Source organism: Bos indicus x Bos taurus, chromosome 1, assembly GCF_003369695.1.
Source record: "Bos indicus x Bos taurus breed Angus x Brahman F1 hybrid chromosome 1, Bos_hybrid_MaternalHap_v2.0, whole genome shotgun sequence".
In the NCBI taxonomy this organism is placed as follows: Eukaryota; Metazoa; Chordata; class Mammalia; order Artiodactyla; family Bovidae; genus Bos; species Bos indicus x Bos taurus.
Window position 1 is genome coordinate 152,570,501 of NC_040076.1, and position 23,690 is coordinate 152,594,190.

Genomic DNA, 23,690 nt, shown 5'->3' on the forward strand with positions numbered 1-23,690 from the left:
AGGGGAAGCAGGGAAAGGGAAGTTCTCGTTCAATGGGAATTGAGTTTCCGTTTTGAAAGAAGAAGAAGTTCTGGAGATCTGTCTCATCACAATGTGAACATACTTAACACGAATACATTTTACACTTAAAAATGGTTAAGGTGGGAAGTTTTATCTTACATATTGTTGTCGTTTAGTTGCGAAGTTGTGTCTGACTCTTTTGCAACCCCACGGACCCTAGCTCACCAGGCTCCTCCGTCCGTGGGATTTCCCAGGCAAGGACACAGGAGTGGGTTGCCATGTCCTTCTCCAGGAGATCTTCCTGACCCAGGGATCCAACCTGTGTCTGCTGCTTGGCAGGTGGATTCTTTACCTCTGAGCTACCTGGGAAACTTAGGGCTACATAAATTATATTACATAGTAGCCAAAATACTCCAATTCCCTATCAGGCCAGCGGACAACCCTTTTATCGTTCTCTTAATGACTAGCACAAATTTTAGGCATTTCTTTCTTTGCTGACTGATTGTGAGGGTCTGACTAGTTTTCTTTATATATATATTTTTCCTTTTCTTCTCTCCTTTCAGAATGGAATGATTGTTCACATTCTCTCTGGGAAATGCATGGAAGCTGTGGTGCAGGAAAACAATAAAGATCTGTACTTGCGTGAGTGTGACGGAAAAGCCAGCCAGCTGTGGCGATTTGACAGTGTCAGCACCGTGGATGAACGGTGAAGGCCACCCTCTGAAGGAACACAGAAGTGTGGCCGTCGCAGCCCAGCCCAGGGGAACTGCAGCGGCACGTGCCGTCCATGAAGCGGGCCGTTTACGTGTGTGCGGTGGCGAGAGCAGAAACGCAAGCTCCATGCGTGAATACGGAAAGTCTTTTCTTCCCGCCCCTTATTTCACAGGCCACTGTCTCTTTTAGACAAAAAATATGGACCCACTGTCTCCTTGTCTTCATCACTGGTAGATGATCATGGCATGGTACAGAAGATTCTTGTTTTTTCCCCCCACTGAGCACTGTACAATTCCTTTTATCTCTGACTAAGGAGAGAAGGGGCTTCTCTGGTGGCTCAGTAGTAAAGGATCCACCTGCCAATGCAGAAGAAGTAGGTTCCATCCCTGGGTTGGGAAGATCCCCTGGAGAAGGAAGTAGCAACCCACTCCAGTATTCTTGCCTGGAAAATTCCATGGACAGGGGAGCCTGGCAGGCTGGAGTCCATGAGGTCGTAAAGAGCTGGACACGACTGAGCGACTAAACAGCAGCAACAGAGGACAGAGGCCTGGCAACACCTTCAGGACGCAAGATTCCTACTGATCAGTTTATTCTAAACTGCCTTACCCTAGACTGTCCGTGTTGACAACCATAAAAATTAAAGTGTGAAGAAGGTACAAAGTTCTGACATCCAAAAACTTGAGAATAAGTTTATGAAGACAAATTTCATGTTCATTGGTTGAACCATAGCTCAGATGAAGGAAGCAAGCTACTTAGAGAAAACAGGATTACAGAGACTTTTACCCACTTTTCAGCTCAGCCTAGCAACTGCAGAGAGTCAGTAGACCTGGAGTAAGATGTTTTCATGTTAATGAGAATTTTCTTGGGACTTTCTACCTCCATTCACCTTTGCCCTCACTCTTCTCTAGCTTGATTAACTATAATCAGATTCTCATGCAATATGCTTCTCTATAGTCATTGGTGTTGGGTCAGCTTAGACTGAACACTCCCACTAAAAGGAAGTGTGTACAGTTGAGAAACTCCTGATGTCCTGTTACCAAGTTTGCGTTGACTGGATCAGAACAAGCAACTTTTGCAAAGAGGCAAATCTCCCTGGGAGGGAACTGCCAGCATCTGAGTCAAAATTCCTTTGAGAGGAACTAGAGTGGGGTGTTGATGTCCATGAGGTTGAAAGGGCTGGGTCTGAACCCCCAGGAAATGTCTGGTTACCCGCAAAGAGGCCCACGTCTGAACATTCAGCCATAGGAAGAACACATCTTCCTCAGGGCAGAGTCCATGCTGGTGAAAGCCGGATGTCTCTCTTGCTGTGACTTGGCCCACCTAGATGGGACTTAAGGGTTGTTGAGTGGGGTTGGTTCTGTGATTAAGAGGTGGTGCCCATTTCTCTTCCAGATGGAGTTCCCTCTTCACACGGTCAGCATATGAATCTCCCCTCAAAGATGCTGGTCTCCTCTGGGCTGTCTCGGGATGCAGTGTGTTTCAGATAACAAACACTGAGCAGGAAGTGAAGGCTTCCAAAAAATATCCGTCATACTGCGCATCTCTTCTCCACCTGTTGAGGTTAATGGCACGCTGTATTTTTCCTTCCTCAGAATATACTCTAGACTTGGGCAAAGAGCCACTGGCTACATGTGGCTATCTAAACATAAATTCATTAAAATTAAAGAAAATTTAGGCTCAGTTCCTCAGTAGTACTGGCCACATTTCAAGGACTTAAGAGCCACTGTGTTGGAGAGCACAGATAATAGCTCTCCATCCAATAGCTCTCCATTTCATTCCATCATGAAAACAGGCCTGTGGGATAGCACTGATCTAGACAGATTCATCATCCCATGGAAAGAAGAGATTCAGCCACCATCTTCTTCTTTCAGACTTGTTTATGTTCAACACAAATTCTTCTAATATCCTGAGGCCGAGACAGAGCTAAAAATTCTCACATGACAACCTTGGGAAGGGTGTTAATCATTAAAAAATAAAAGCTAAACTAGACTTCTATTTTAAAAATGAACATTGGTATTGGCATTGTTTGGTATTTAAAGTTGCTGGAATAAATTAATATAATTAAATGAAAGGCTGAATTGAATTGTATAAGTTGTGCTTGACAGTAATTTACAAAAGGACCCAGATGGCTTATTGCTTAATTGGTTGAACAAAGTAAGAATGTGGTGTTTCTTGCTTCCTTAAACATCCCCATGATTTATTACTTTATTACAAAAATGGCTGTCAACTCAGTCCCTGGCTGGTACTTAAAGACCCTTAATTTAAACAAAACAGATGCCTCCACTTAATTCTCAAAGAAATTCAACCTTCTCCTCATCATAGGGTAATAGTATTCAAATCCTCTCCTCTATGGACTCAGTTCTGATTTTATCTACAGCGATCAATTTAAAAGTAGAGAAATCTGGCAGTCAGAAGATTCGATTCCCAAGAGTTTCACTCGTCCATCTGAATTTTGTAAGACTTTATTGTTTGGGTTTTAAGACTGAATTCACCATCATTAGTAAGCAATGATCTAGATAGATTCATCATCCCATGGAAAGAAGAGATTCAACCACCATCTTCTTCTTTCAGACTTGTTTATATTCAACACAACTTCTCCTAATATCCTGAGGCTGTCCCGCTGTGGGGACAGAGAGTTTTCAGCTAACAATGTTAGAATCAAACACTGTGCTATTTCACAATGAAAGAAGATGTCATCCCTAGAGGGGCCCTGATCTATTTCCTCTTTGGTCTCAATGCATTAATCCCACTGGCCAATTTAGAATCGCAACTCCCACGAACATCAGAAAGTCCCCCAGGCCCGAGCTGATGGTGTGTCAGTCACTGTGCCAGAATTTGACATCATTGGAGGTCACGTTATCGTGCCCACCTCAAGGGGAGCCTTCCGCTTTGCACTGAGAGGCCATGAAAAAGCCAGTTGGGCACCAAACGACCTGTGACCAGTCACTAAATCTGGACACTGCCGTGGGCTGCTTGATGGGCACAGCCCTACAGATTGTGGACACTGTTTATGCTTGTTCTGTAAAGGCTCTGTTAGAAATGCCGCTTGTTGGGCCAAAGCCCAAAGCGCCTACAAGTCCTGCCCTGATTCTTCAAACACCTGGATTTGGGTATATTTTCAATAATTATGTTGAGCACAATAACCAAGGAGGTGATATTTCTAGGATTCTAGAACCCTATTTCCAATCTCCAATGTTTCTGCAATCTCCTGGTGGCTCAGATGGTAAAGCATCTGCCTACAACGTGGAAGACCCAGGTTCCATCCCTGGGTCAGGAAGATCCCCTGGAGAAGGAAATGGCAACCCACTCCAATACTCTTGCCTGGAAAATCCTATGGATAGAGGAGCCTGGAGGGCTGCAGTCTGTAGGGTTGCAAAAAGTTGGACACGACTGAGCGACTTCACTTCACTTTATTTCAATGTTTCTGCAGTTTCAACCTCCTCTTCTGTGAAACGTGCTCTTTAAATAGGGAAGTGTGTCCTTAGCATGGCTTTAATATTGTGAGGATCTTTGCTGATGTGGTAGTTCTTTGCACAGGTCTGGGATGTTGATATTTTCTCATCACCAAAGTCTCTACGTTATACCAATATGCTATGCTCTCATGAATCAAAGCAGGTCGCCTGATTCTTTTGGGTTAAGAACAGAGTCGGCGTGGTTCCTTTACTCCCAGTGATAGTTTACAAGCTCAGCCCGAAGAGATCAGCGTCATGTTTGAAAATTGTTGTTGTTCAGTTGCTAAATTGTGTCCAACTCTTTGCAACCTCATGGACTGCAGCACGCCAGGCCCCTCTGTCCTCCACTATCTCCCAGAGCTTGCTCAAACTCATGACCATCAGATCTGTGTGCAATCCAACCATTTCATCCTCTGTCATCCCCTACTCCTCCTGCCCTCAATCTTTCCCAGCATCAGGGTCTTTTCAAATGAGTCAGCTCTTCACATCAGGTGGCCAAAGTATTGGAGTTTCACTTCAGCATCAGTCCTTCCAATGAATACTCAAGACTGATTTCCTTCAGGATGGACTGATTGGATCTCCTTGCAGTCCAAGGGACTCTCAAGAGTCTTCTCCAGCAACACAGTTCAAAAGCATCAATTCTTTGGTGCTCAGCCTTCTTTATGGTCCATCCCTCATATCTGTACATGATTACTAGGAAAACCATAGCTTTGACTATACAGATCTTGTGGGGAAAGTAATGTCTCTGCTTCTTAATACGCTGTCTAGGCTTGTCATAGTTCTTTTTCCAAGGAGCAAGTATCTTTTAATTTCATGGCTGCACTCACCGTTTGCAGTGATTTTGGAGCCAAAAAAATAAAATCTGACACTGGTTCCACCTTTACCCCTTCCATTTGCCGTAAAGTGATGGGACTGGAAGCCACGATCCTAGCTTTTTTTATTGTTGACTTTCAAGCCAGCTTTTTCACTCCCCTCTTTCACCCTCATCAAGAGGCTCTAAAGTTCCTCTTCGTTTTCTGCCCTTCAGTTCAGTTCAGTTCAGTCGCTCAGTCGTGTCGGACTCTTCGCGACCCCATGAATCGCAGCATGCCAGGCCTCCCTGTCCATCACCAACTCCCAGAGTTCACTCAGACTCACGTCCATCAAGTCAGTGATGCCATCCAGCCATCTCATCCTCTGCCGTCCCCTTCTTCTCCTGCCCCCAATCCCTCCCAGCATCAGAGTCTTTTCCAATGAGTCAACTCTTCACATGAGGTGGCCAAAGTACTGGAGTTTCAGCTTCAGCATCATTCCCTCCAAAGAGATCCCAGGGCTGATCTCCTTCAGAATGGACCGGTTGGATGTCCTTGCAGTCCAAGGGACTCTCAAGAGTCTTTTCCAACACCACACTTCAAAGGCATCAATTCTTCGGCGCTCAGCCTTCTTCACAGTCCAACTCTCACATCCATACATGACCACAGGAAAAACCATAGAGGAGTTAAAAATTTCTGAACCATACAGCTAACTCACAGTCAAGTGATATTCCAGAACCCTTGACAAATGCTAAATGAAGATGACAGGGCCAATTCAACTGCAGCTTGGACTTATGAAAGCCTTGTAACTTTACAGTAAAATGTGACCAGCAGGTGGGGCACCTTTACTTCACTGGGCGACCTTCTTGATGGCACTGTTGACCCTTCTCCTTTAGGAACTGGCCAAGGGTGGCAATGCTTAATGCTTCACTTAAGGCCCAGAAGAGCCTGAAAAGCTGTTTTTCAAGCCATGACTAGTACAGATGCACCAGTGACCCTGTTCAGAGGGTGGAGAAGTGTCTGTTAAGGGGGAGGCGGGCAGCTGTTGGATCGCCCACCCGGCACATTCCCCAAGTCTAGCCACACGGCCACACTGGGAGCCACCTGCTGCCTCTACAGGAGTCCACCCCCGATTGGTGGCAGGAGGAGACTTGACCTAATTGGGTCAATAATTGACCTAATTATTCACCAATAATTTTCTACTGAGACTAAGAGATTAGTCTCTCTGGAAGAGACATAAGAGACAAGGTAAGAATCTATGAAAGTGAAAGTGACGTCACTCAGTCCCGTCCGACTCTTTGCAACCCCATGGACTGTAGCCTACCACACTCCTCCGTCCATGGGATTTTCCAGGAAAGAGTACTGGAGTGGGATGCCATTGCCTTCTCCAAAGAATCTATGAGCACTGGACAAACCAGTTTATCGCTCAGCTTTTCAGCAGTTCTCAGCCTCATCTCTCCTGGGAGAGCCGACAGTGTGAAGGTGCAGAAATACCGTTGCCTGTGGACAGAGGACGCCAGGCTGCTAGAGCTGCTGCCGGAGGTGCTGGGGGAGGGCCCTGTCTCAAGGAGGCAGCCGGGGCCCTGGAAGGCAGGCAGCCCACAGAGAGGATCTATGGTGAGCCTGTGTGTGCGTGTGAGCTCAGTCGTGTCCAACTCTGTGCCTCCCTGTGGACCGTAGCCCGCCAGGCTCCTCTGTCCATGGGATCCTCCAGGCAAGAATACTGGAGGGGGTTGCCATGCCCTCTGCCAGGGGATCTTCCCGACCCAGGGGTCGAACTTGTGTCTCCTGCATTGGCAGGTGGATTCTTTACCACTGAGCCATAGGAGTCTTTTGGAGATGATCCGGGACCTGAGGCCTTGGAAAACAGCCGTAACTAACAGCCAACCATGAGATTCTATGATCGGAAAACAAATCCTGAGAAAGCCCCAAATTAGATTCTCTCAATCCTAAGTCCCACAGTAAAGTTAAAACACAGTTAACTAAGAAAGAGATGCCAAACTCACCCTTCCACACCAGCCTGTGATAGTGATAGAGTGCTCTGGCCCCACCCACCTCCCTCGAGCCTTTCAGCCTCAGGGAGTGAGGAGCGGCCTCAGGGGTTTTGCCTGTGAGTGCTCAGTCACTTCAGCCATGTCCAGGTCTTTGCAACCCTATGAACTGTAACCCACCAAGATCCTCTGTTCATGGTATTTTTCCAGCAAGAATACTGCAGTGAGTCGCCATTTCCTCCTCCAGGGGATCTTCCCAACCCAGGGATTGAACCAGCATCTCTTATGTTTCCTGCATTGGCAGGTGGGTTTTTCACCACCAGGGCTTCCCTAGTGGCTCAGAGGTTAAAGCGTCTGCCTGCAATGCGGGAGACCCAGGTTCAATCCCTGGGTCGGGAAGATCCCCTGGAGAAGGAAATGGCAACCCACTCCAGTATTCTTGCCTGGAGAATCCCATGGACGGAGGAGCCTGGTTGGGCTACAGTCCACAGGGTCACAAAGAGTCAGACATGACTGAGCAACTTCACTTTTCTTAACCACTAGCACGGCCTTCTTTGCCTGTGGATTTTCTTCAAAGATAAAAAGGTTGCTTTCTGATGTGGGGAAGGCCAGATGTGCCTAGGAAGTCACCCCCGCCCCCGCCCACCAGGAGCAATCCTCAATCAGTGACTGACAAGAGTTGGAGTATAAATACCTCAGCTGCCCCACCTTTCCAGCAGGACAGCTCTGAGGTGCAGATTCTACACTATTTCCCAGAGTTTACTGTGGGGTGAAGCTCTGAGCACCCAAATGGTAAATGGCTTGATTGGCTGCAATCCTTTCCTCACAGCCCAACAGGTGCTTCCTAAGCTCACCTTCCAGACAAATCGCTTGCCTTCAAATCCTTATCTCCTTGTCTCCTAATAGGGAAATCCACACTAGAATGTATGGCCTGTCCACTAACAGTTTCTGCCTACAAGAGTCAGTTTGCTCATCAAATTCCATTCTTTGCTTATTTATAGTACTCCCACCCCACGCGCCAAATTCTCCTACTCCCTTGGACTGAAATTATCTCACCAAACTGCAAGACCAGCATATGGGCTTCCAGGAAGCTGTGTCCCCAGGGAAAGAGACTGAGGAAGGGGCATGTGGTCAGTCCTTATCCCAAGCTCATCTAAAGTATTAGAGGTCCTTCCTCCTTGAGGACTAATGAGTGAGAAGCAGAGAGAGGCCACTCATGTTCCTCTAATTGATGCCCCTCCTTGTGGAAACCTGAAGACTAGGGAAGCAAAGTTCCTCTGCAACACAGAAAATTTCCCTCTCATATTCCAGTTATTTTTCAGTAACTGGTACATACCAGTTATTAGAAGATATCAGGTATCACCTGTAAGTTAGAAGTAGAGAGCACGATAGCTCTCCAGAAGAAAGTGGAAGAGAAGGGTCAAACAATATCATGAACATCTAAAGAGCAAGATGGTCAAAAACATATTCCTAGTGGGGGCAGGAAGGGTTACCAGAGGGACTTTCAGAATTGTGTCTAGTCCTCAGTCTAAAACTTTATTTCTATCACCCCAAACTTTCAGTCAAGCCTTCCACACTGACCATGTCCTGTGCTGGAGGATGGAAACCACGGAACTGGGCTGAGCCCCTATCTGGGACAGAGCCCAGAAACAGCAGCCTCTGCAGGCCAGACAGATCCAGAAAGGCTGGGCCTTGGGAATCAGGGCGACACTGGTACAGAGAAGAACAGACACCAATTCTAGCCTCACATCACCGCACAGTGCTGATCAGGATAAATGCACTTGGGCCAGATGGCATTTTAAAATTATAACTTAAAGTTTTAAATTATATTTAGTATTTATTCTTTTCCTCCAGAGGGCTAGATAGTATATATTTTTGGCTTTGCAGCCACATGGTCTCTTCCCTGACTCTACAACTCTGCCCTTGTAGCACAAAAGCAGGCAAGGTCAATAATAGACAGATGCGCGTCCCTGTGTTCCAATAAAACTTTATTTACAAAAACAGGTGGTGGGGCCGATGTGGCTCACAGGCCTTGTTTACCTCCTCTTTCCAGCTGCAGAAGGAGACAAGTGATAGATCCTTTAAAAACAGAAAACTGTTCCCAAAGAAACTGTGACTAAAGGTGGAAAGTTTAAAAATAGGGTGTTTTTACATTATAAATAACCCAAAAGAAAAGAAAACACAAGAGGGCAAAAAACAGGATCTAATTGTAAACAGACTCCAATCCTTTTTAGAATGAAATAGAAATAAACAAATGACTCATTTTATTTAAATCAAAATATAAAACATTGACACTGTAGCTGTCAGCTGCCTTTCCTTGGACGCACAGATGCCCCGCGCCTTCCCTGTTGACAGGTCAGGCAGGGTGAGCTTCCTAAATGAGACCACAGGCAGCATCAACAAGGAAGGGAGGGGTGCTAAGGAGCAGAGTACCTCTCAGCATCTCAGCCAAGCCAATGGGATTCAACTGCAGGAACCGATGAAATCCGACGTGTTTCTAGGTTATGGTGGTGAAGACACTCACAAAGGGCAACACACATGATCCCTGCCTCCCCCCAGCATGATTCCCTTGCAACTGGGAAGTGAGGACGATCAGATATGAGCTCCTGCGTGGGGCAAGAACCATGGCCTCTGTGTGTTTACATAAACTCTGATCCTTGGCAGCCCATTCAGCCAGACTTCAGCACACAAGCTGGAGTCAGGCCCTCCCAATAGCAGGGCTCGCGGCCAGGCTGCACGAGGCCAATCAGCCTCCCTCCTTGTGCTCCTGAGCCAACACGGCCCGTGGAGTGTGTTGCAAGGCCAGATCCAGGGGTACCTCTTGCCTGGTGCAATCTGCATGCAAAGCTGCCAGCCTGTCATGCCCTTTGACAGTTGGTGCCCACATGCCCAAGGCTGGCTCCTGATAAACAGCCTGGGGACGCCTCCTCCCCCCACACAGACAGCTCAAAGCGCCCAACCCCATCTCTGCTCTGCAGGTCGCTGACCCGGCCTGTCCAGGGAGCCTTCACCAAGCACAAGGAACAGATGTCCCCATCGCTCCGACCGCCTGGAGAGAGGTGCCGCTGAGCACGCTGACCTGCTGTGGAGAGGTCTTGTTTTGTTCACGCATGCTGGTCAGATGCCTCATGGAATGGGAGGATGAGCAACCACTCTTCCTACTCTTTACTGGGAATGCTCTTTTCTTCTCCAGTCAGCTCTTAAGAGTACCCTTAACCTCTCTCCACAGAGGCCTGTGCCCAGGGCTCTAGGCAGTGGTTGCTTTGCTGGGTGGTGGAGCTGCTACCATCTCCCTGAGGCTCCAGCCCTTGACAGGGACATCTCCGCAAGGACCGTCTGAGCAAAGGCCTCCCAGCTTTTGAGGTCGGGTCTCCAGGCCCCTCCTCAAACCGGTCTGCTACATCCTTGCATTGCCTCCCTACCCAGCTGGCCCGAGACTCACTGGTGGGGCCCGGATGGGAACGTGGTGCCACTGTCTTACGATGGCCCCTGTCCAGCACTGCAGGTCAGTCTGGCTCACAGTGGAAGTCTACCCCAGACTGAGCAGAGCAGCAGGCTTTCTTCAGCAAAGAGCCATGGTCTGCACTTCCTCGTTCTCCCTTAAAAGTAAGTGAAAGCGTTAGTCACTCAGTTGTATCTGACTCTTTGCAACCCCATGGACTGTAGCCATCAGAGACTCCTTTGTCCATGGGATTCTCCAGGCAAGAATCTGGAGTGGGTTGCCACTTCCTTCTCCAGGGGATCTTCCTGACCCAGGTATCGAACAAATTCTCCTGCATTGGCAGGCAGATTCTTTACCATCTGAGCCACCAGGGAAGCCCCTGTTCCCCCTTCAGTTCAGTTCAGTTCAGTCGCTCAGTCATGTCCAACTCTATCCGACCCCATGAACAGCGGCACGCCAGGCCTCCCTGTCCATCACCAACTCCCGGAGTCCACCCAAACCCATGTCCACTGAGTTGGTGATGTCATCCAACCATCTCATCCTCTGTCATCCCCTTCTCCTCCTGTCCTCAATCTTTCCCAGCATCAGGGTCTTTTCTAATGAGTCAGCTCTTTGCATCAAGTGGCCAAAGTATCGGAGTTTCAGCTTCAGCATCAGTCCTTCCTATGAATATTCAGGACTGATCTCCTTTAGGATGGACTGATTGGATCTCCTTGCAGTCCAAGGGACTCTCAAGAGTCTTCTCCAACACCACAGTTCAAAAGCATCAATTCTTCTGTGCTCAGCTTTCTTTATAGCCCAACTCTCACATCCATACATGACCACTGGAAAAACCACAGTCTTGACTAGACGGACCTTTGTTGGCAAAGTAATGCTTCTACTTTTGAATATGCTATCTAGGTTGGTCATAAATTTCCTTCCAAGGAGTAAGCATATTTTAATTTCATGGCTGCAATCACCATCTGCAGTGATTTTGGAGCCCCCCAAAATAAAGTCTGACACTGTTTCCCCATCTATTTCCCATGAAGTGATGGGACCAGATGCCATGATCTTCGTTTTCTGAATGTTGAGCTTTAAGCCAACTTTTTCACTCTCCACTTTCACTTTCATCAAGAGGCTCTTTAGTTCCTCTTCACTTTCTGCCATAAGGGTGGTGTCATCTGCATATCTGAGATTATTGATATTTCTCCTGGCAATCTTGCTTCCAGCTTGTGCTTCCTCCAGCCCAGCGTTTCTCATGATGTTCCCCCTTAGCACTTACCAAAGGGCTGGATGCTCAACTCCATGGATTCTATCACAGAGGGAAAACCAGGAAGTGTAGTACAGATGAACGATGTTTCAAGAGATTGGAGAAAAATCAAGTAGGAAAAACTTTCTACACTAACTAGGCAAGAGACAGTAAGACGTCTGCGACAAACATATGTACCCACCATCAGAAATAATAGCAATAACAGCCACAGGCGATGAAACTGTGCCTAACGCTTAACTCACATTATTTCTTGTTATATTCACAATAGGCCAACAAAGTAGGTACCATTATAATCCTCATTTTATATCATCCCATTCTATAGTTGAAGAAAGAAAGGCTTACGTGGATGAAGCAATCTTCCCAAGGCCACAAACCAAGAAAGGGATGCAGTTAGATCACAAACCCAGGTTTTCACCTGGTTCCAAGGTCTTTATTTTTAACCTCCACATCGTATTGATAGTTTACGGTGAACAGTGTTGGATTCATGATCTCCGAAGAAGAAGATTTAGCTTTGGGACCAGGGACCATGCTTGATCACTCAAGAGCATTTGTGTAACAGAGTCTTATTAAAGTGTAGAAAGGGACAGAGGGAGTTTCTGACAGAGACATCAGAAGAGGGACATCAGGAGAGTGCCCCCCTCACTAGTCTTAACAAGGCCTTATACACTTTTACCAGACCCACTGCACAACATACATCTTAAATTAACAAGGTTAGAACTAACAAGAGAAAGGCCTTACCAGACCCACTCCTGCCGGGAGCCAGTGTGAGGAACTCCGCCCGTGGCAAAGGTCATGAGGAAGGAGGCTCGGCATATGCAAAGGCGGGATGGAGCCTCAGGAGTCCCCCTGGAAATCCTCGAGCATCTACCCCCAAAACCAGAGTCTGCCTACTTTACTGCTTTGTGCTCTCACCTACACCTCTGACTTTACGGGGGGCTGTCCCCCACCACCTCTCTCTGAAAAAGAGTTAACTTAGAGCTCCAGTTAATAATAATTCCTGGGCGTGACAGGAGTGTTTTAACCTACAAACTCCTCTGAAGCTTCTCTAGCCTGCCTGACAGGCTTGTCCGGCCACATGTGATTGCTCACAGCCTCCCAACCGTGAGAGGCACGAGATGCTTTAAACCTTCTAAAAACAGGTTCTTTAGAGAAGTTAGAAAACTATTAGTATAGTATAGTGGGCTGATTAGAAATTGTGTTGGTGAAGGGTTTTTTATTTGTTGAGCCAATGTTTACTGCTAAGTCTCCACATCCCCTGCCCTTATACCCATTAATGAATATATAGAAGAAATAAGTATTAACCTTTGATATTAATCACGTTGGACCTTAGGCTAGCAAATTCTTTCCTTAATTAAAACCCACTACACCCCTCACCATATAGGAATGTAACTTTATCTGGTACCTTCGGAAGGTGGCATCTGTTTTAAGAATAATCACCCCTGGAAAAATAAGTGTTCTGGTTGACTGACTGCTGTCACAAGGAGAGGGTCATAAATTGTTAGCAGGCCCCCTGGCCAAAAGATGATGTAACACCCCTAAGACCTCTGTATACATTTGTATGAAGCACCTGACTTTAATAAAAGTCAGGACTGCTGACCCCGCGTGACTATTGTATAACATCTCAGTGTATAAAAACAGACCCTGGAAAATAAAGAATGGGATCAGTTCCTCGAAAGACTGGTCTCCCCATGTCGTTCTTTCTCTCATCTTCTGGCTGAATCCCCATCTGGAATGTGGAGGCTTGTCAATCCTACTAATTATGCCTGGGCTTCTAAGATCTGACCAGGGAGGCCTTAGTGTCTCCTCTCCTTCGGGAGAAGGGGACGATGCCTGCGGCCTACGTAGGTGATGTAAATTCCTTGCCTTGAAATTTTACTAGCTTTCCACGTAAACCAAGTTATTCAGCCCCTTTTCTCCACTGAATTTTCTCACTGAGCTATCCTTATTCTATTACTCTTTATATCTCTAATTAATATTTAATTAAAGCTATCGTATCCTGATCGCTGAAGCCGTCTCCCCTTCGAATTTCCCTGGATTCACTGGGGCTGGACCCTGGCACACTCCCACAACACATGTCTTAAGATAACAAGTTTAGTCAGAAGGTTCTTGTTAAGAAGAAAAAACATGTCCTCGAGCAACATAAATTGCTGTTATATAATCATTAGTACCGAGGACGTCCACCCAGGGATGCCTTTTGTTCACCTGTTGATTTTGAGGGGAGGCTATGTGGCTCAGCTGAGCCACAAGGGAAGCCAGTGAAGTGAGTGAAAGTTTCTCAGTCATGTCTGACTCTTTGCAACCCCAAGGACTATACAATCCATGGAATTCTCCAGGCCAGAATACTGGAGTGGGTAGCCTTTCCCTTCTCCAGGGGATCTTCCCAACCCAGGAACTGAACCCAGGAATCCCACATTGCAAGCGGATTCTTTACCAGCTGAGCCACAAGGGAAGCATGCTTTCGAACTGTGGTGTTGGAGAAGAATCTTGAGAGTCCCTTGGACTGCAAGGAGATGCAACAAGTCCATCCTAAAGGAGATCAGTCCTGGGTGTTCATTGGAAGGACTGATGCTAAAGCTGAAACTCCAATACTTTGGCCACCTCATGCAAAGATTCGACTCATTGGAAAAGACTCTGATGCTGGGAAAGACTGAGGGCAGGAGGAGAAGGGGACAACAGAGGATGAGATGGCTGGATGGCATCACCGACTCGTTGGACATGGGTTTGGGTGGACTTCGGGAGTTGGTGATGGACAGGGAGGCCTGGCGTGCTGCGGTTCACGGGGTCGCAAAGAGTCAGACACAACTGAGCGACTGAACTGAACTGTGTGGCTCAGACGGTAAAGCGTCTGCCTGCAATGTGGGAGACCCGGGTTCAGTCCTGGGTCGGGAAGATCCCCTGGAGAAGGAAATGGCAACCCACTCCAGTATTCTTGCCTGGAAAATCCCATGGACAGAGGAGCCTGGTGGGCTACAGTCAATGGGGTCACAAAAAGTCAGACACGAATGAGCAACTTAACTTTCACTTTCACAGAGCTTAAGGGAAAGCATGAGTTGTTTTGTTGTGTAATCATTAGCTCTGGGCTTAAAGAAAGTCTTAAAGATTGTTGTCATAACAACTCAGAGTTTAAGAAAAGAACATCTTATGTGACTAAGACAAAGCAATGTATAAAAAAAAGTTTGTCCCTTTCTCCTCCTTGAGAGCCCTGGAGCCCTTCCTCCTTGAGGGTCCTGGACTCCTTATCAACCTACCAAAGGATTATCTCTCTCAGTATTGCCTCCCAGTGTTTGTTACAATGACCTAAACAGGAATGGGTGAAAGTAAGAGTCAAGTTGTTTTCAGTTCAGTTCAGTTGCTCAGTCATGTCCGACTCTTTGCGACCCCATGAATCTCAGCGTGCCAGGCCTCCCTGTCCATCACCAACTCCTGGAGTTCACTCAGACTCACTTCCATTGAGTCAGTGATGCCATCCAGCCATCTCATCCTCTGTCGTCCCCTTCTCCTTCTGCTCCCAATCCCTCCCAGCATCAGAGTCTTTTCCAATGAGTCAACTCTTCACATGAGGTGGCCAAAGTACTGGAGTTTCAGCTTTAGCATCATTCCTTCCAAAGAAATCCCAGGGCTGATCTCCTTCAGAATGGACTGGTTGGATCTCCTTTCAGTCCAAGGGACTCTTAAGAGTCTTCTCCAACGCCACAGTTCGTATTAGGATCTACCAAAATTTAGTCAGTTTAATGAGTTTGGAAGCAAGTAAAGGAATAATCGGCTCCCAGGGGATGATGAAATGGCACTCTTGAGTCATTTCACACGCCCTGTTCAGAGGCAGGCAGTTCCCCACTGGCTGCAGCAGCTCACAGACCTCATTCATCGACAGGCTCTTGCTGCCTTCCGCCTGCCTCCCTGTTGGCTTTGCATTCTGGCATCCATCCCTTCATGGTTACAGGATGTCCATTCCAACACCTACCATGACATCCTTGGCCCAGCATCCCAGGTAGGAAGGAAGAGAGGGGTCAGAAGGAGGCTCTCCTCAACATCTTTGTGTTGAGAGAGATCTTCCCCTGACCTGCCCCCAACTTCCTATCAGTAGACTTCCCTCTGCCTCATTGGCCAGAGCTGGGTCACACGGTCATGGAAAGTCCCTCACAAAGAGGACAGGGCTGGGCACCCTGCTGCTCAGAGCTCACTGGGGCTCTGCCAGCCAGGAAGACGGGAGGTTGACTGGGGCAGGGCCTGTGTTTGCTGCTGAGACAGCGCCTCTCTCAGGCAAGACTGGGTTCTGCTCCTGCTCTTTATCATTATGAAAGGAAAACTGCCTGACCCTGAGTCCAAGACCCACAGCGTGCTGTGCTCACAACTCCTGGGTGTTGTCCAATCAGCTCTGCCCCCACCTCACAGTGTGGGGTGCCTGGCATACAGATCCCGCCCGCCACCCCTGGGGGCTGCTCAGACAAGCTGAGAGGCGAAGGTGTTTGACCTCTTTTCTCACACACCTTCTGGAAAACACTGTGGCCCTGAGCACCAGCCTGTAAAACTCTTTCCCTTTACTCCCATCCAGAGAAGGCAATGGCACCCCACTCCAGTACTCTTGCCTGGAAAATCCCATGGACGGAGGAGCCTGGTAGGCTGCAGTCCATGGGGTCGCTAAGAGTCGGACACGACTGAGCGACTTCACTTTCACTTTTCACTTTCATGCATTGGAGAAGGAAATGGCAACCCACTCCAGTGTTCTTGCCTGGAGAATCCCAGGGACAGGGGAGCCTGGTAGGCTGCTGTCTATGGGGTCATACAGATTCGGACACGACTGAAGTGACTTAGCATAGCATAGCATTACTCCCGTCTCTGAGAGGCAGGTTTCCATTGCTTTCTAAACGAAACATAAACAGCAAGTAAGTACAGCTTCTGAACGTGAGGAGGGAATGTCCCTTGGGATTTATAATGACTTTCCTCCTGTTTTGTGTGAGATATAGGAATTTGTTTGGGGGAGTTCATTTAAAACAACAGTTTCAGCCTCCTAACTCATCTGCTCCTCATGAGTGGCAGAACTCATTACATGGCAGTTGTCAAGGGGCCTCTGGATTTCCTCAAGGCTTTCTCATAAGGCAAGTGCTTAAGACAAAATCCTCTAGCCCTTTGGTCCTAATCCTCGTCTTCTTTGCCCAGTGATTAACCAGAAGGTGCGGCATCTGCTGACACCCACGAGGACTGAGTTGGCAAAGTGAAAACCTTTCTGTGCTCTGATGAGTTTCAACAGCTGGGCTTTAGGAGGCCTGCAGAGCTCAAAGTTAAGCTTCTGAATGATAAGTTTGCTGTTCGCGTCCCAGATTACGTTGCTCTTTCCAGAGTGAATTCTAGACACTTCTGGTCACTTTCCAAATTAAAAAGAACCAAGTATTTCTTGAATCTCTGTCATGTATCAAAGACACAGCTAGGTCCTCATCCCATGTGTTTTGGGGAAGCTAAGCTTGGACGACCTTGATGAGCCATCCATGAATCAGAAAATTGCAAAACATCATCTTCACTGCCTATTATGTCAGCGCAGACTCAGACGGAGTTGGATATGTACTCTCTGGTTTCTGGGAAGGCAGAGCTATTTCAAAAACAATTCCAGGAAAGTAAACGAACAGGCTTCTTAAGTACACTTGCCAAGTGGGACACAAAATAGACTTACATTTGTAAATAATTATTTTTTTCCAAAATTGCCACAGCAACAGGCCCAGCATCCAGTGACCCTTCAAATACCTATGTGTGATGTAATAATTCACCTATATTCAAATAATTCCCAGGTGTTTCTCCAGCCTCAACTTCTCCCTTGAACCTCAGATTCATTCATTCAAGCATCTTCAATCTTTCCTACAGTTCAAGTGATCTCGCTAAAATGCTTCCCTTGATGGAATCCCCTCTATGGCTCCCCCATTATTTTCAGAGTAATACCACGGACCCCCAGCATAGTGTGCCTACAACCTCCTTGCTAGCCTGGCCTTTAGCCTCTGGACTCACCAGCTGCCACTCATCCCACTGTCTCCAACACGTGGTCCCTAATACAACGCTCTTCCTTTTGTACCTGCTTTTGATATGCTGTTCTCTTTACCAAGAATGCCCTTTTCTAGGGAACCCTCCTACACTGTCAGCAGGAATGTAGGTTGGTGCAGCCCCTTCCTCAAAAATCTAAAAACTATAGGACGCTGATGAAAGAAATTGAAGAGGACACAAACAGATGGAAAGATACACTGTGTTTTGGATTGGAAGAATGAATGTTGTCAAAAATACCCAAAGCAATCTACAGATTCAATGCAATCAAATTACCAACAGCATTTTTCACAGAACCAGAACAAAAATGTCTTAAAATTTGTATGAAGACACAAAAGATCCCAAAAACAGAGAAAGCAATTTTGAGAAAGAAAAATGGAGCTGGAAGAATAAGATTCCCTGACTGCAAACTATCCTACATAGCTACAGTCATCACAAGAGTGTGGCACAGAAACAGACATATAGATCAATGGAATAGGACAGAAAGCCCAGAAATAAACACACACGTCCATGGCGAGTTAATTTACAACAAAGGAGATAAGACTCTACAATGGAGGAAAGACAGTCTCTTCAATAGATGGTGCTGGGAAAACTGGACAGCCACATGTGAAAAAAGGAAATTAGAACACTCTTCAACACCATACACAGAAATGAACTCAAAATGGATTAGAGCCCCAAATGTAAGACTGGACACTAAAACTATCAGAGGAAACCAGAGGCAGAACACCCTGACATAAATTGCAGCCGTATCTTCATTCCACCTCACAGAGTAATGGAAATAAAAACAAAAATAAACAAATGAGACCCAATTAAACTCAAAAGTTCTTACACAGCAAAGGAAACTATAAACAAAACCGAAAAACAGCCCACAGATTGGGAGAATATGTTTGCAAATGATGTGACCAACAAGGGATGTTTCCAAAATTTACAAACAGCTCGTGTGCTGTAATATAAAAATAAACAACCCACTCAAAAAATAGGCAGAGGACCTAAATAGACATTTCTCCAAATAAGACATACAGATGGCTAATAGGCATATGAAAAGATGTTCAACATCATTAATTATAGAAAGTAAAGAAAGCAAAGTCACTCAGTCGTGTCCAACTCTTTGCAACCCCATGGACTGTAGCCTACCAGGATCCTCCATCCATGGGGTTTTCCAGGCAAGAGTACTGGAGTGGGTTGCCATTTCCTTCTCCAGGAGATCTTCCCGACCCAGGGATTGAACCCAGGTCTCCCGCATTGTAAGCAGACACTTTATTGTCTGAGCCACCAGGGAAGTTCATTAATTACAAGAGAAATGCAAATCAAAACTACAGTAGGATATCACCTCACACCAGTCGGAATGGTCATCATCAAAAAATTTATAAACAATAAATGCTGGAGAGGGTGTAGAGAGAAGGAAACCCTCCCACACTGTTGGTGGGAATACAAATTGGTGTGGCCACTGTGGAGAACAGTATGGAAGTTCCTTAAAAAACTAAAAATAGAGCTGCCATCTGATACTGCATCCTGCTCCTGGGTGTACACCCAGAGAAAAACATGATCTGAAAGGAGACATGCACCCCAGTGTTCACTGCAGCACCGTGAACAATGGCCAAGACATGGGAGCAACCTACCTGTCCATCAACAGATGAGTGCACAGAGAAGATTCGCGCGTGCAGACCACGATGGGATATTACTCAGACACAAGAGAGAATGAATAAAATATGAGCTCTTTGCAGCAACATGGGTGTACCCAGATATTGTCCTACTGAGTGAAGTAAGCCAGAGAAAGACAAATGTCACATGGATACTGCTTACATGCTGAATCTAAAAAATAATGATACAAATGAACTTATTTACAAAATAGAAATAGACTTACAGTCTCAGAGAACAAACGTACTGTTTGTTCCCTACTGGGGGAAGGGGAGGGGGAGGAGAATTAGGGAATTTGGGATTAGCAGAGGTAAAGTAGTATATACAGAATGAATAACACCAAGGCCCTGCTGTAGAGCACAGGGAACTATGTTCAATATCCTGTGATAAACCATGATGGAAAAGAACGTATACATATGTATAACTGAATCACTTTGCTGTACGATAGAAATTACAACACTGTAAATCAACTATACTTCAATAAAATAATTTTTAAGAAAGAGTCCCCTTTTCTCCTCCTTTCAGCTTGTTCTTATCACGCCTGACAGTTCATGTAGCATCTCCCCAGAGTCCTCCCCCAGCCCCAGGGCTGGGCTAAGCACCCCTCTTCTGGGAGCTGGGTATGTGGCTCTGCCTGAACATGGACCACTCTGTACTGAAAGGATCAAACACCTGTCTCCTCCACTAGTCTAGAGTTTTGCCCATATTTTTACCTAGCATCCCTAGCTCAGTATCTGACTCTTGTTAGACACGTAACACACGCTTGTGAATTTTAAGGGAAGTGATAACAACGTGTTTGCGTGTGTACCTTGAGTCAAGTAGAGTGAGTGCAAAAAAAAAAAGTTACAGAACTTCAATTTAAGAGCTCTTATTTGAGGTCAAATTTAAGACTTTAGGAACTTCCCTGGTGGGCCCATGGTTAAGACTCCACACTTTGACTGCAGGGGGCATAGGTTCAACCCCTGATCTGAGAAATCCCACATGCTGTGCGGTGTGGCCAAAAATATATGTATATATTAAGAAGATGTTGTCCTGATTACTTTTTAGTCTTCCAGACTCTAGATTAGGAGGCAAAAATTCTAAATAAGCTAAAACAATTTTTTTTTTAAAGAATTCACAAGTCTAGTTCTTTGGAATCAAACTTCGCCAAAGGAGTATCATCTTTGAAAAATAAAAAATGCATAAAGGCACACGAATCAGGCAAGTCAGTGTGCTGACTATAGAAGCAGACTGTGTGCAATTCATTCCTTTAAATAAGGACATTAAGGAGAAACACTTCAAAGCCTGGAAATGATGAGCCAGAAGATAACAGTGCAAAGGACGAGAAGTAAGCTCTCCAACCTCATATGGAAGACCTGGCCTTCTACCCCAAGTCTGTGGGATCCCAGAGCAAACCAGGGAGATGAAGATACACTGAGGACTCTGGTTAAACACGGAGCAGTGGATTCCCCGTGGAGGGAGGGTTCTTAAACAGTAGCAGAATAAGCACAGCGGCCATGCATACAGTTCCCAAACTCAAACGCCTCCGTCAGGGATAAGAGAGTGTAGGGGGCCTAATCCCATGAGTGCAGCGTGCCTCCCCTGGGCGGAGTCTGAGTTTGCAAGGCTGGCACAGCGTAGAGGCGTCAGAGGCCAAGTGGGCATCTACTTTTTGGTCTACACAAGTGACTTCTGAATCTTCTTCATTAACACGGGGAAGGTCTCTCTGAGCCTGGACTTCTGAACTCAGGATCTGGAAATAGTGCTTCTCCCTGAGCCTCTCTGGGAACACAGAAGATTTGATGGGAGGATCCATTATTACCTCCGGGATATTCCCAGGGGCAGGAAATACTTCCTCCCGCCCCACGCTGCCCCACGCTGGATGTTTGGGACATCCTCTGCCCTCACTCACCCCACAGCCACTGGGCTTCTGTGCTAAGTTGATCCTGGGGACACGCTACGGGTTCGTCATCCTCTCGGGTCCTTCTGGGAAGCCACAGATTCACTCCGCCCTCGACAGGCCCCTCACCCCTACCTGGGCTGGCCCAGCACTCTTTTGCTTTACCCCAGCTCCGTCCCACCTCAAGCTGGGCATGGCCAACCTCTGAGACAGTGGGGAGGGGCATGCTGGAAGTTTCCCTCTGGCTCCTCAAGGAAAGCTTCAGAATCTCTGCATCTGCCCCCAAGTCCCCTCAGAACCTAGATTTTCACTTGAATTTTTATTTTTATCCCCCAAGGTCAGTGCTACTGACTAGATGGGCCTAGGCATCTGTATTTTTAAAAGATCTCTCAGTGTTTCTGACAGGTAGCCAGAATCAGGATTCTCATGCCCTTGAGACATAGCCTTATCAAGTAACTGCCCTTCAACCATTGCCGACGCCAGAACAAAACTAAACTTTATATTCTTCATAGCTTAAAAAAAACTGGGTGCTGGATTACTTGGGATTCTTTGGTTTATAAGCAGAAGAAAACCTAACCCTAATTGGCAAAAGAGGAAAATAGTAGACTCGTGTAACTGGCAAATCTGGGACAGCTTCAGGTCAAGCTTGATCCAGGATTCAAAAAGATCACCAGATCCATTACCTGGTCTGATTTCCTGGTTCAGCTCTATTACCTGGTCCCTGGGATGGCTACGTGCTGGCTTTAGACACCCCCACTTGTGGCCGCAACAACTCTTGCTGCATAATAAATTATCCCTAAATTGATGGACTAAAACAGTTACTTTGTTATAATTTGCAGTTTCATGGATTATGAGTTTGGGCATAGCTCAACTAGGCAAGTCCTCTGCTTCATGTGGCAACAGCTGGTGCTGCTGGGAGGTATTCAGATAGTGGCTGGTCTAGTCTGGAGGGTCCAAAAGATACCCAGCCCCTTGGCCAGGGTGTCCGGCAGGCTGCTCAGCTGGGCCCTGCCCTCTCCTGAGAGAGGTCCCTTTAGCGGGGCAGTCTGGTTTCTTACCCTGTGGCTCAGTAAACCAACACAGAAGCTGCTGGTCCTCTTAAAAGCCTGACCTGGAACTCCTACACACCCCTTCCACCATTCTCCTTGCTCAGAGCAATCACAGATCAACCCACATAGAAGAGGAGGGCAAACAGACCCCACCCTTCAAAGGGAGGAGTGAAAAGAAAACCTGCGCTCATCAGTGAAGCACCGTCCCAAGTAAAGCACCAAGTAAAGCACCGTCCCAACAAGCCCAGGGGCTGAGCCAGAGTTTGCGTCCCAGATCCGCAGCGAGAGCTCTGAGGGTCACTCTGGTTAAACTGGCCAGGGGATGCACCTGCCCCTGGCCCACCCTCTGTGACCAGAAGCTTGGGGATTGTGATTGGAGCTGGGAGTGGAGACACCCCCAGGCCACACTGCGGCTCGGAAACTCTGCAGGCAGGAGCTAGCATTGGGCAGGTCCTGGGGAGGCAGGCTAGCTTGGGGCAACCTAACAGCAGATGGGAATGAGGCTGTGGATGTGGGAGCCTTCTTTAAAGGGGAACACATGTACACCCATGGTGGATTCAAGTCAATGTATGGCAAAACCAATACAATATTGTAAAGTAAAATAAATAAACAGAAAAAAAAAAAAAAACAAGAAGTGACCCGAGGAAACAGGAGTCAGCGAGTCAGGAGACTGGGGCAGAGAGGGAGGAAAAGCCAGTGGAAGGGTGTTGTGAACAAAGGGCTTGGTTCTTCCTCCTCTGAGATGCCCACAGGAAGTGGGCGTTCCAGAAGCATCTACAGCAGGCTGGAGGCTGGGATCTTTTTCCACGAGAGCTCCTCTCTTCCCGGTTAACGTGGCTCCTGGGGGTGTCAGCTCTTTTCGGGCACGTTATAGGCTGTGAGGGCAGAGAGCTTCCCAGCTTCAGAGGAGGCCTCCGGGCAGGAAAGCAGAGAGGACTGGGCTCAACCATCACGCAGTGCAAGATGAGTCTGAGCCTGCGTGGCAAGGTGCCCTAGGGCTGAAACCCGGGCACGGCCGGGGATGCCACACTGGGCACCAAAATGTCTGCAGCAGGAGCCAATCCAATCCCCCTTTGTCTGCCCTGGGGAGGGGGTGCACAGTGCCAAGGTCTGGCCCAGGGGCTCCTGGGAGCATCCTGCAGCTGATGAAGATCACCAGGAGCTCCCACAGGGAAGCAGGTCAGAACTGGCCTCTCCCCAGCCGGACACCACAACCAGGCCGTTGTGCAAGTGGGGCTTACTGCAACCAGGGGGATCGCACCCCAGAGGCACCATGGGGGTCCCAGCAGGAGGGCACAGAGGGCCTTGGGAAGCCAGAGCTGGGGCGAGGGGCCTTGGAAAAGGGTACCGGGGACCCGATCTTGCTCTGGGCTGGAGGCGGTCAGGAAACGGAGCCATGTTATGCCTGGGAATCTCGTGTTTTTATACAAGGTGAGGGGGTCACTAAGCAGGGCTAAAGCC

General features: G+C 47.3%; 1 protein-coding gene across 1 annotated transcript in view; it reads left to right on the forward strand.

The window, feature by feature from the left end:
* The window catches only part of GALNT15 (polypeptide N-acetylgalactosaminyltransferase 15), a 46,906-nt gene extending 44,109 nt beyond the window's left edge, over positions 1 to 2,797 (forward strand). Inside the window, exon 10 of the mRNA XM_027549418.1 lies at positions 564 to 2,797. Coding sequence (XP_027405219.1) covers positions 564 to 710 — 147 coding nt within the window. The 3' untranslated portion in view covers positions 711 to 2,797. The remainder of the gene's footprint in view (positions 1 to 563) is intronic.
* Positions 2,798 to 23,690: the final 20,893 nt, after the last annotated feature.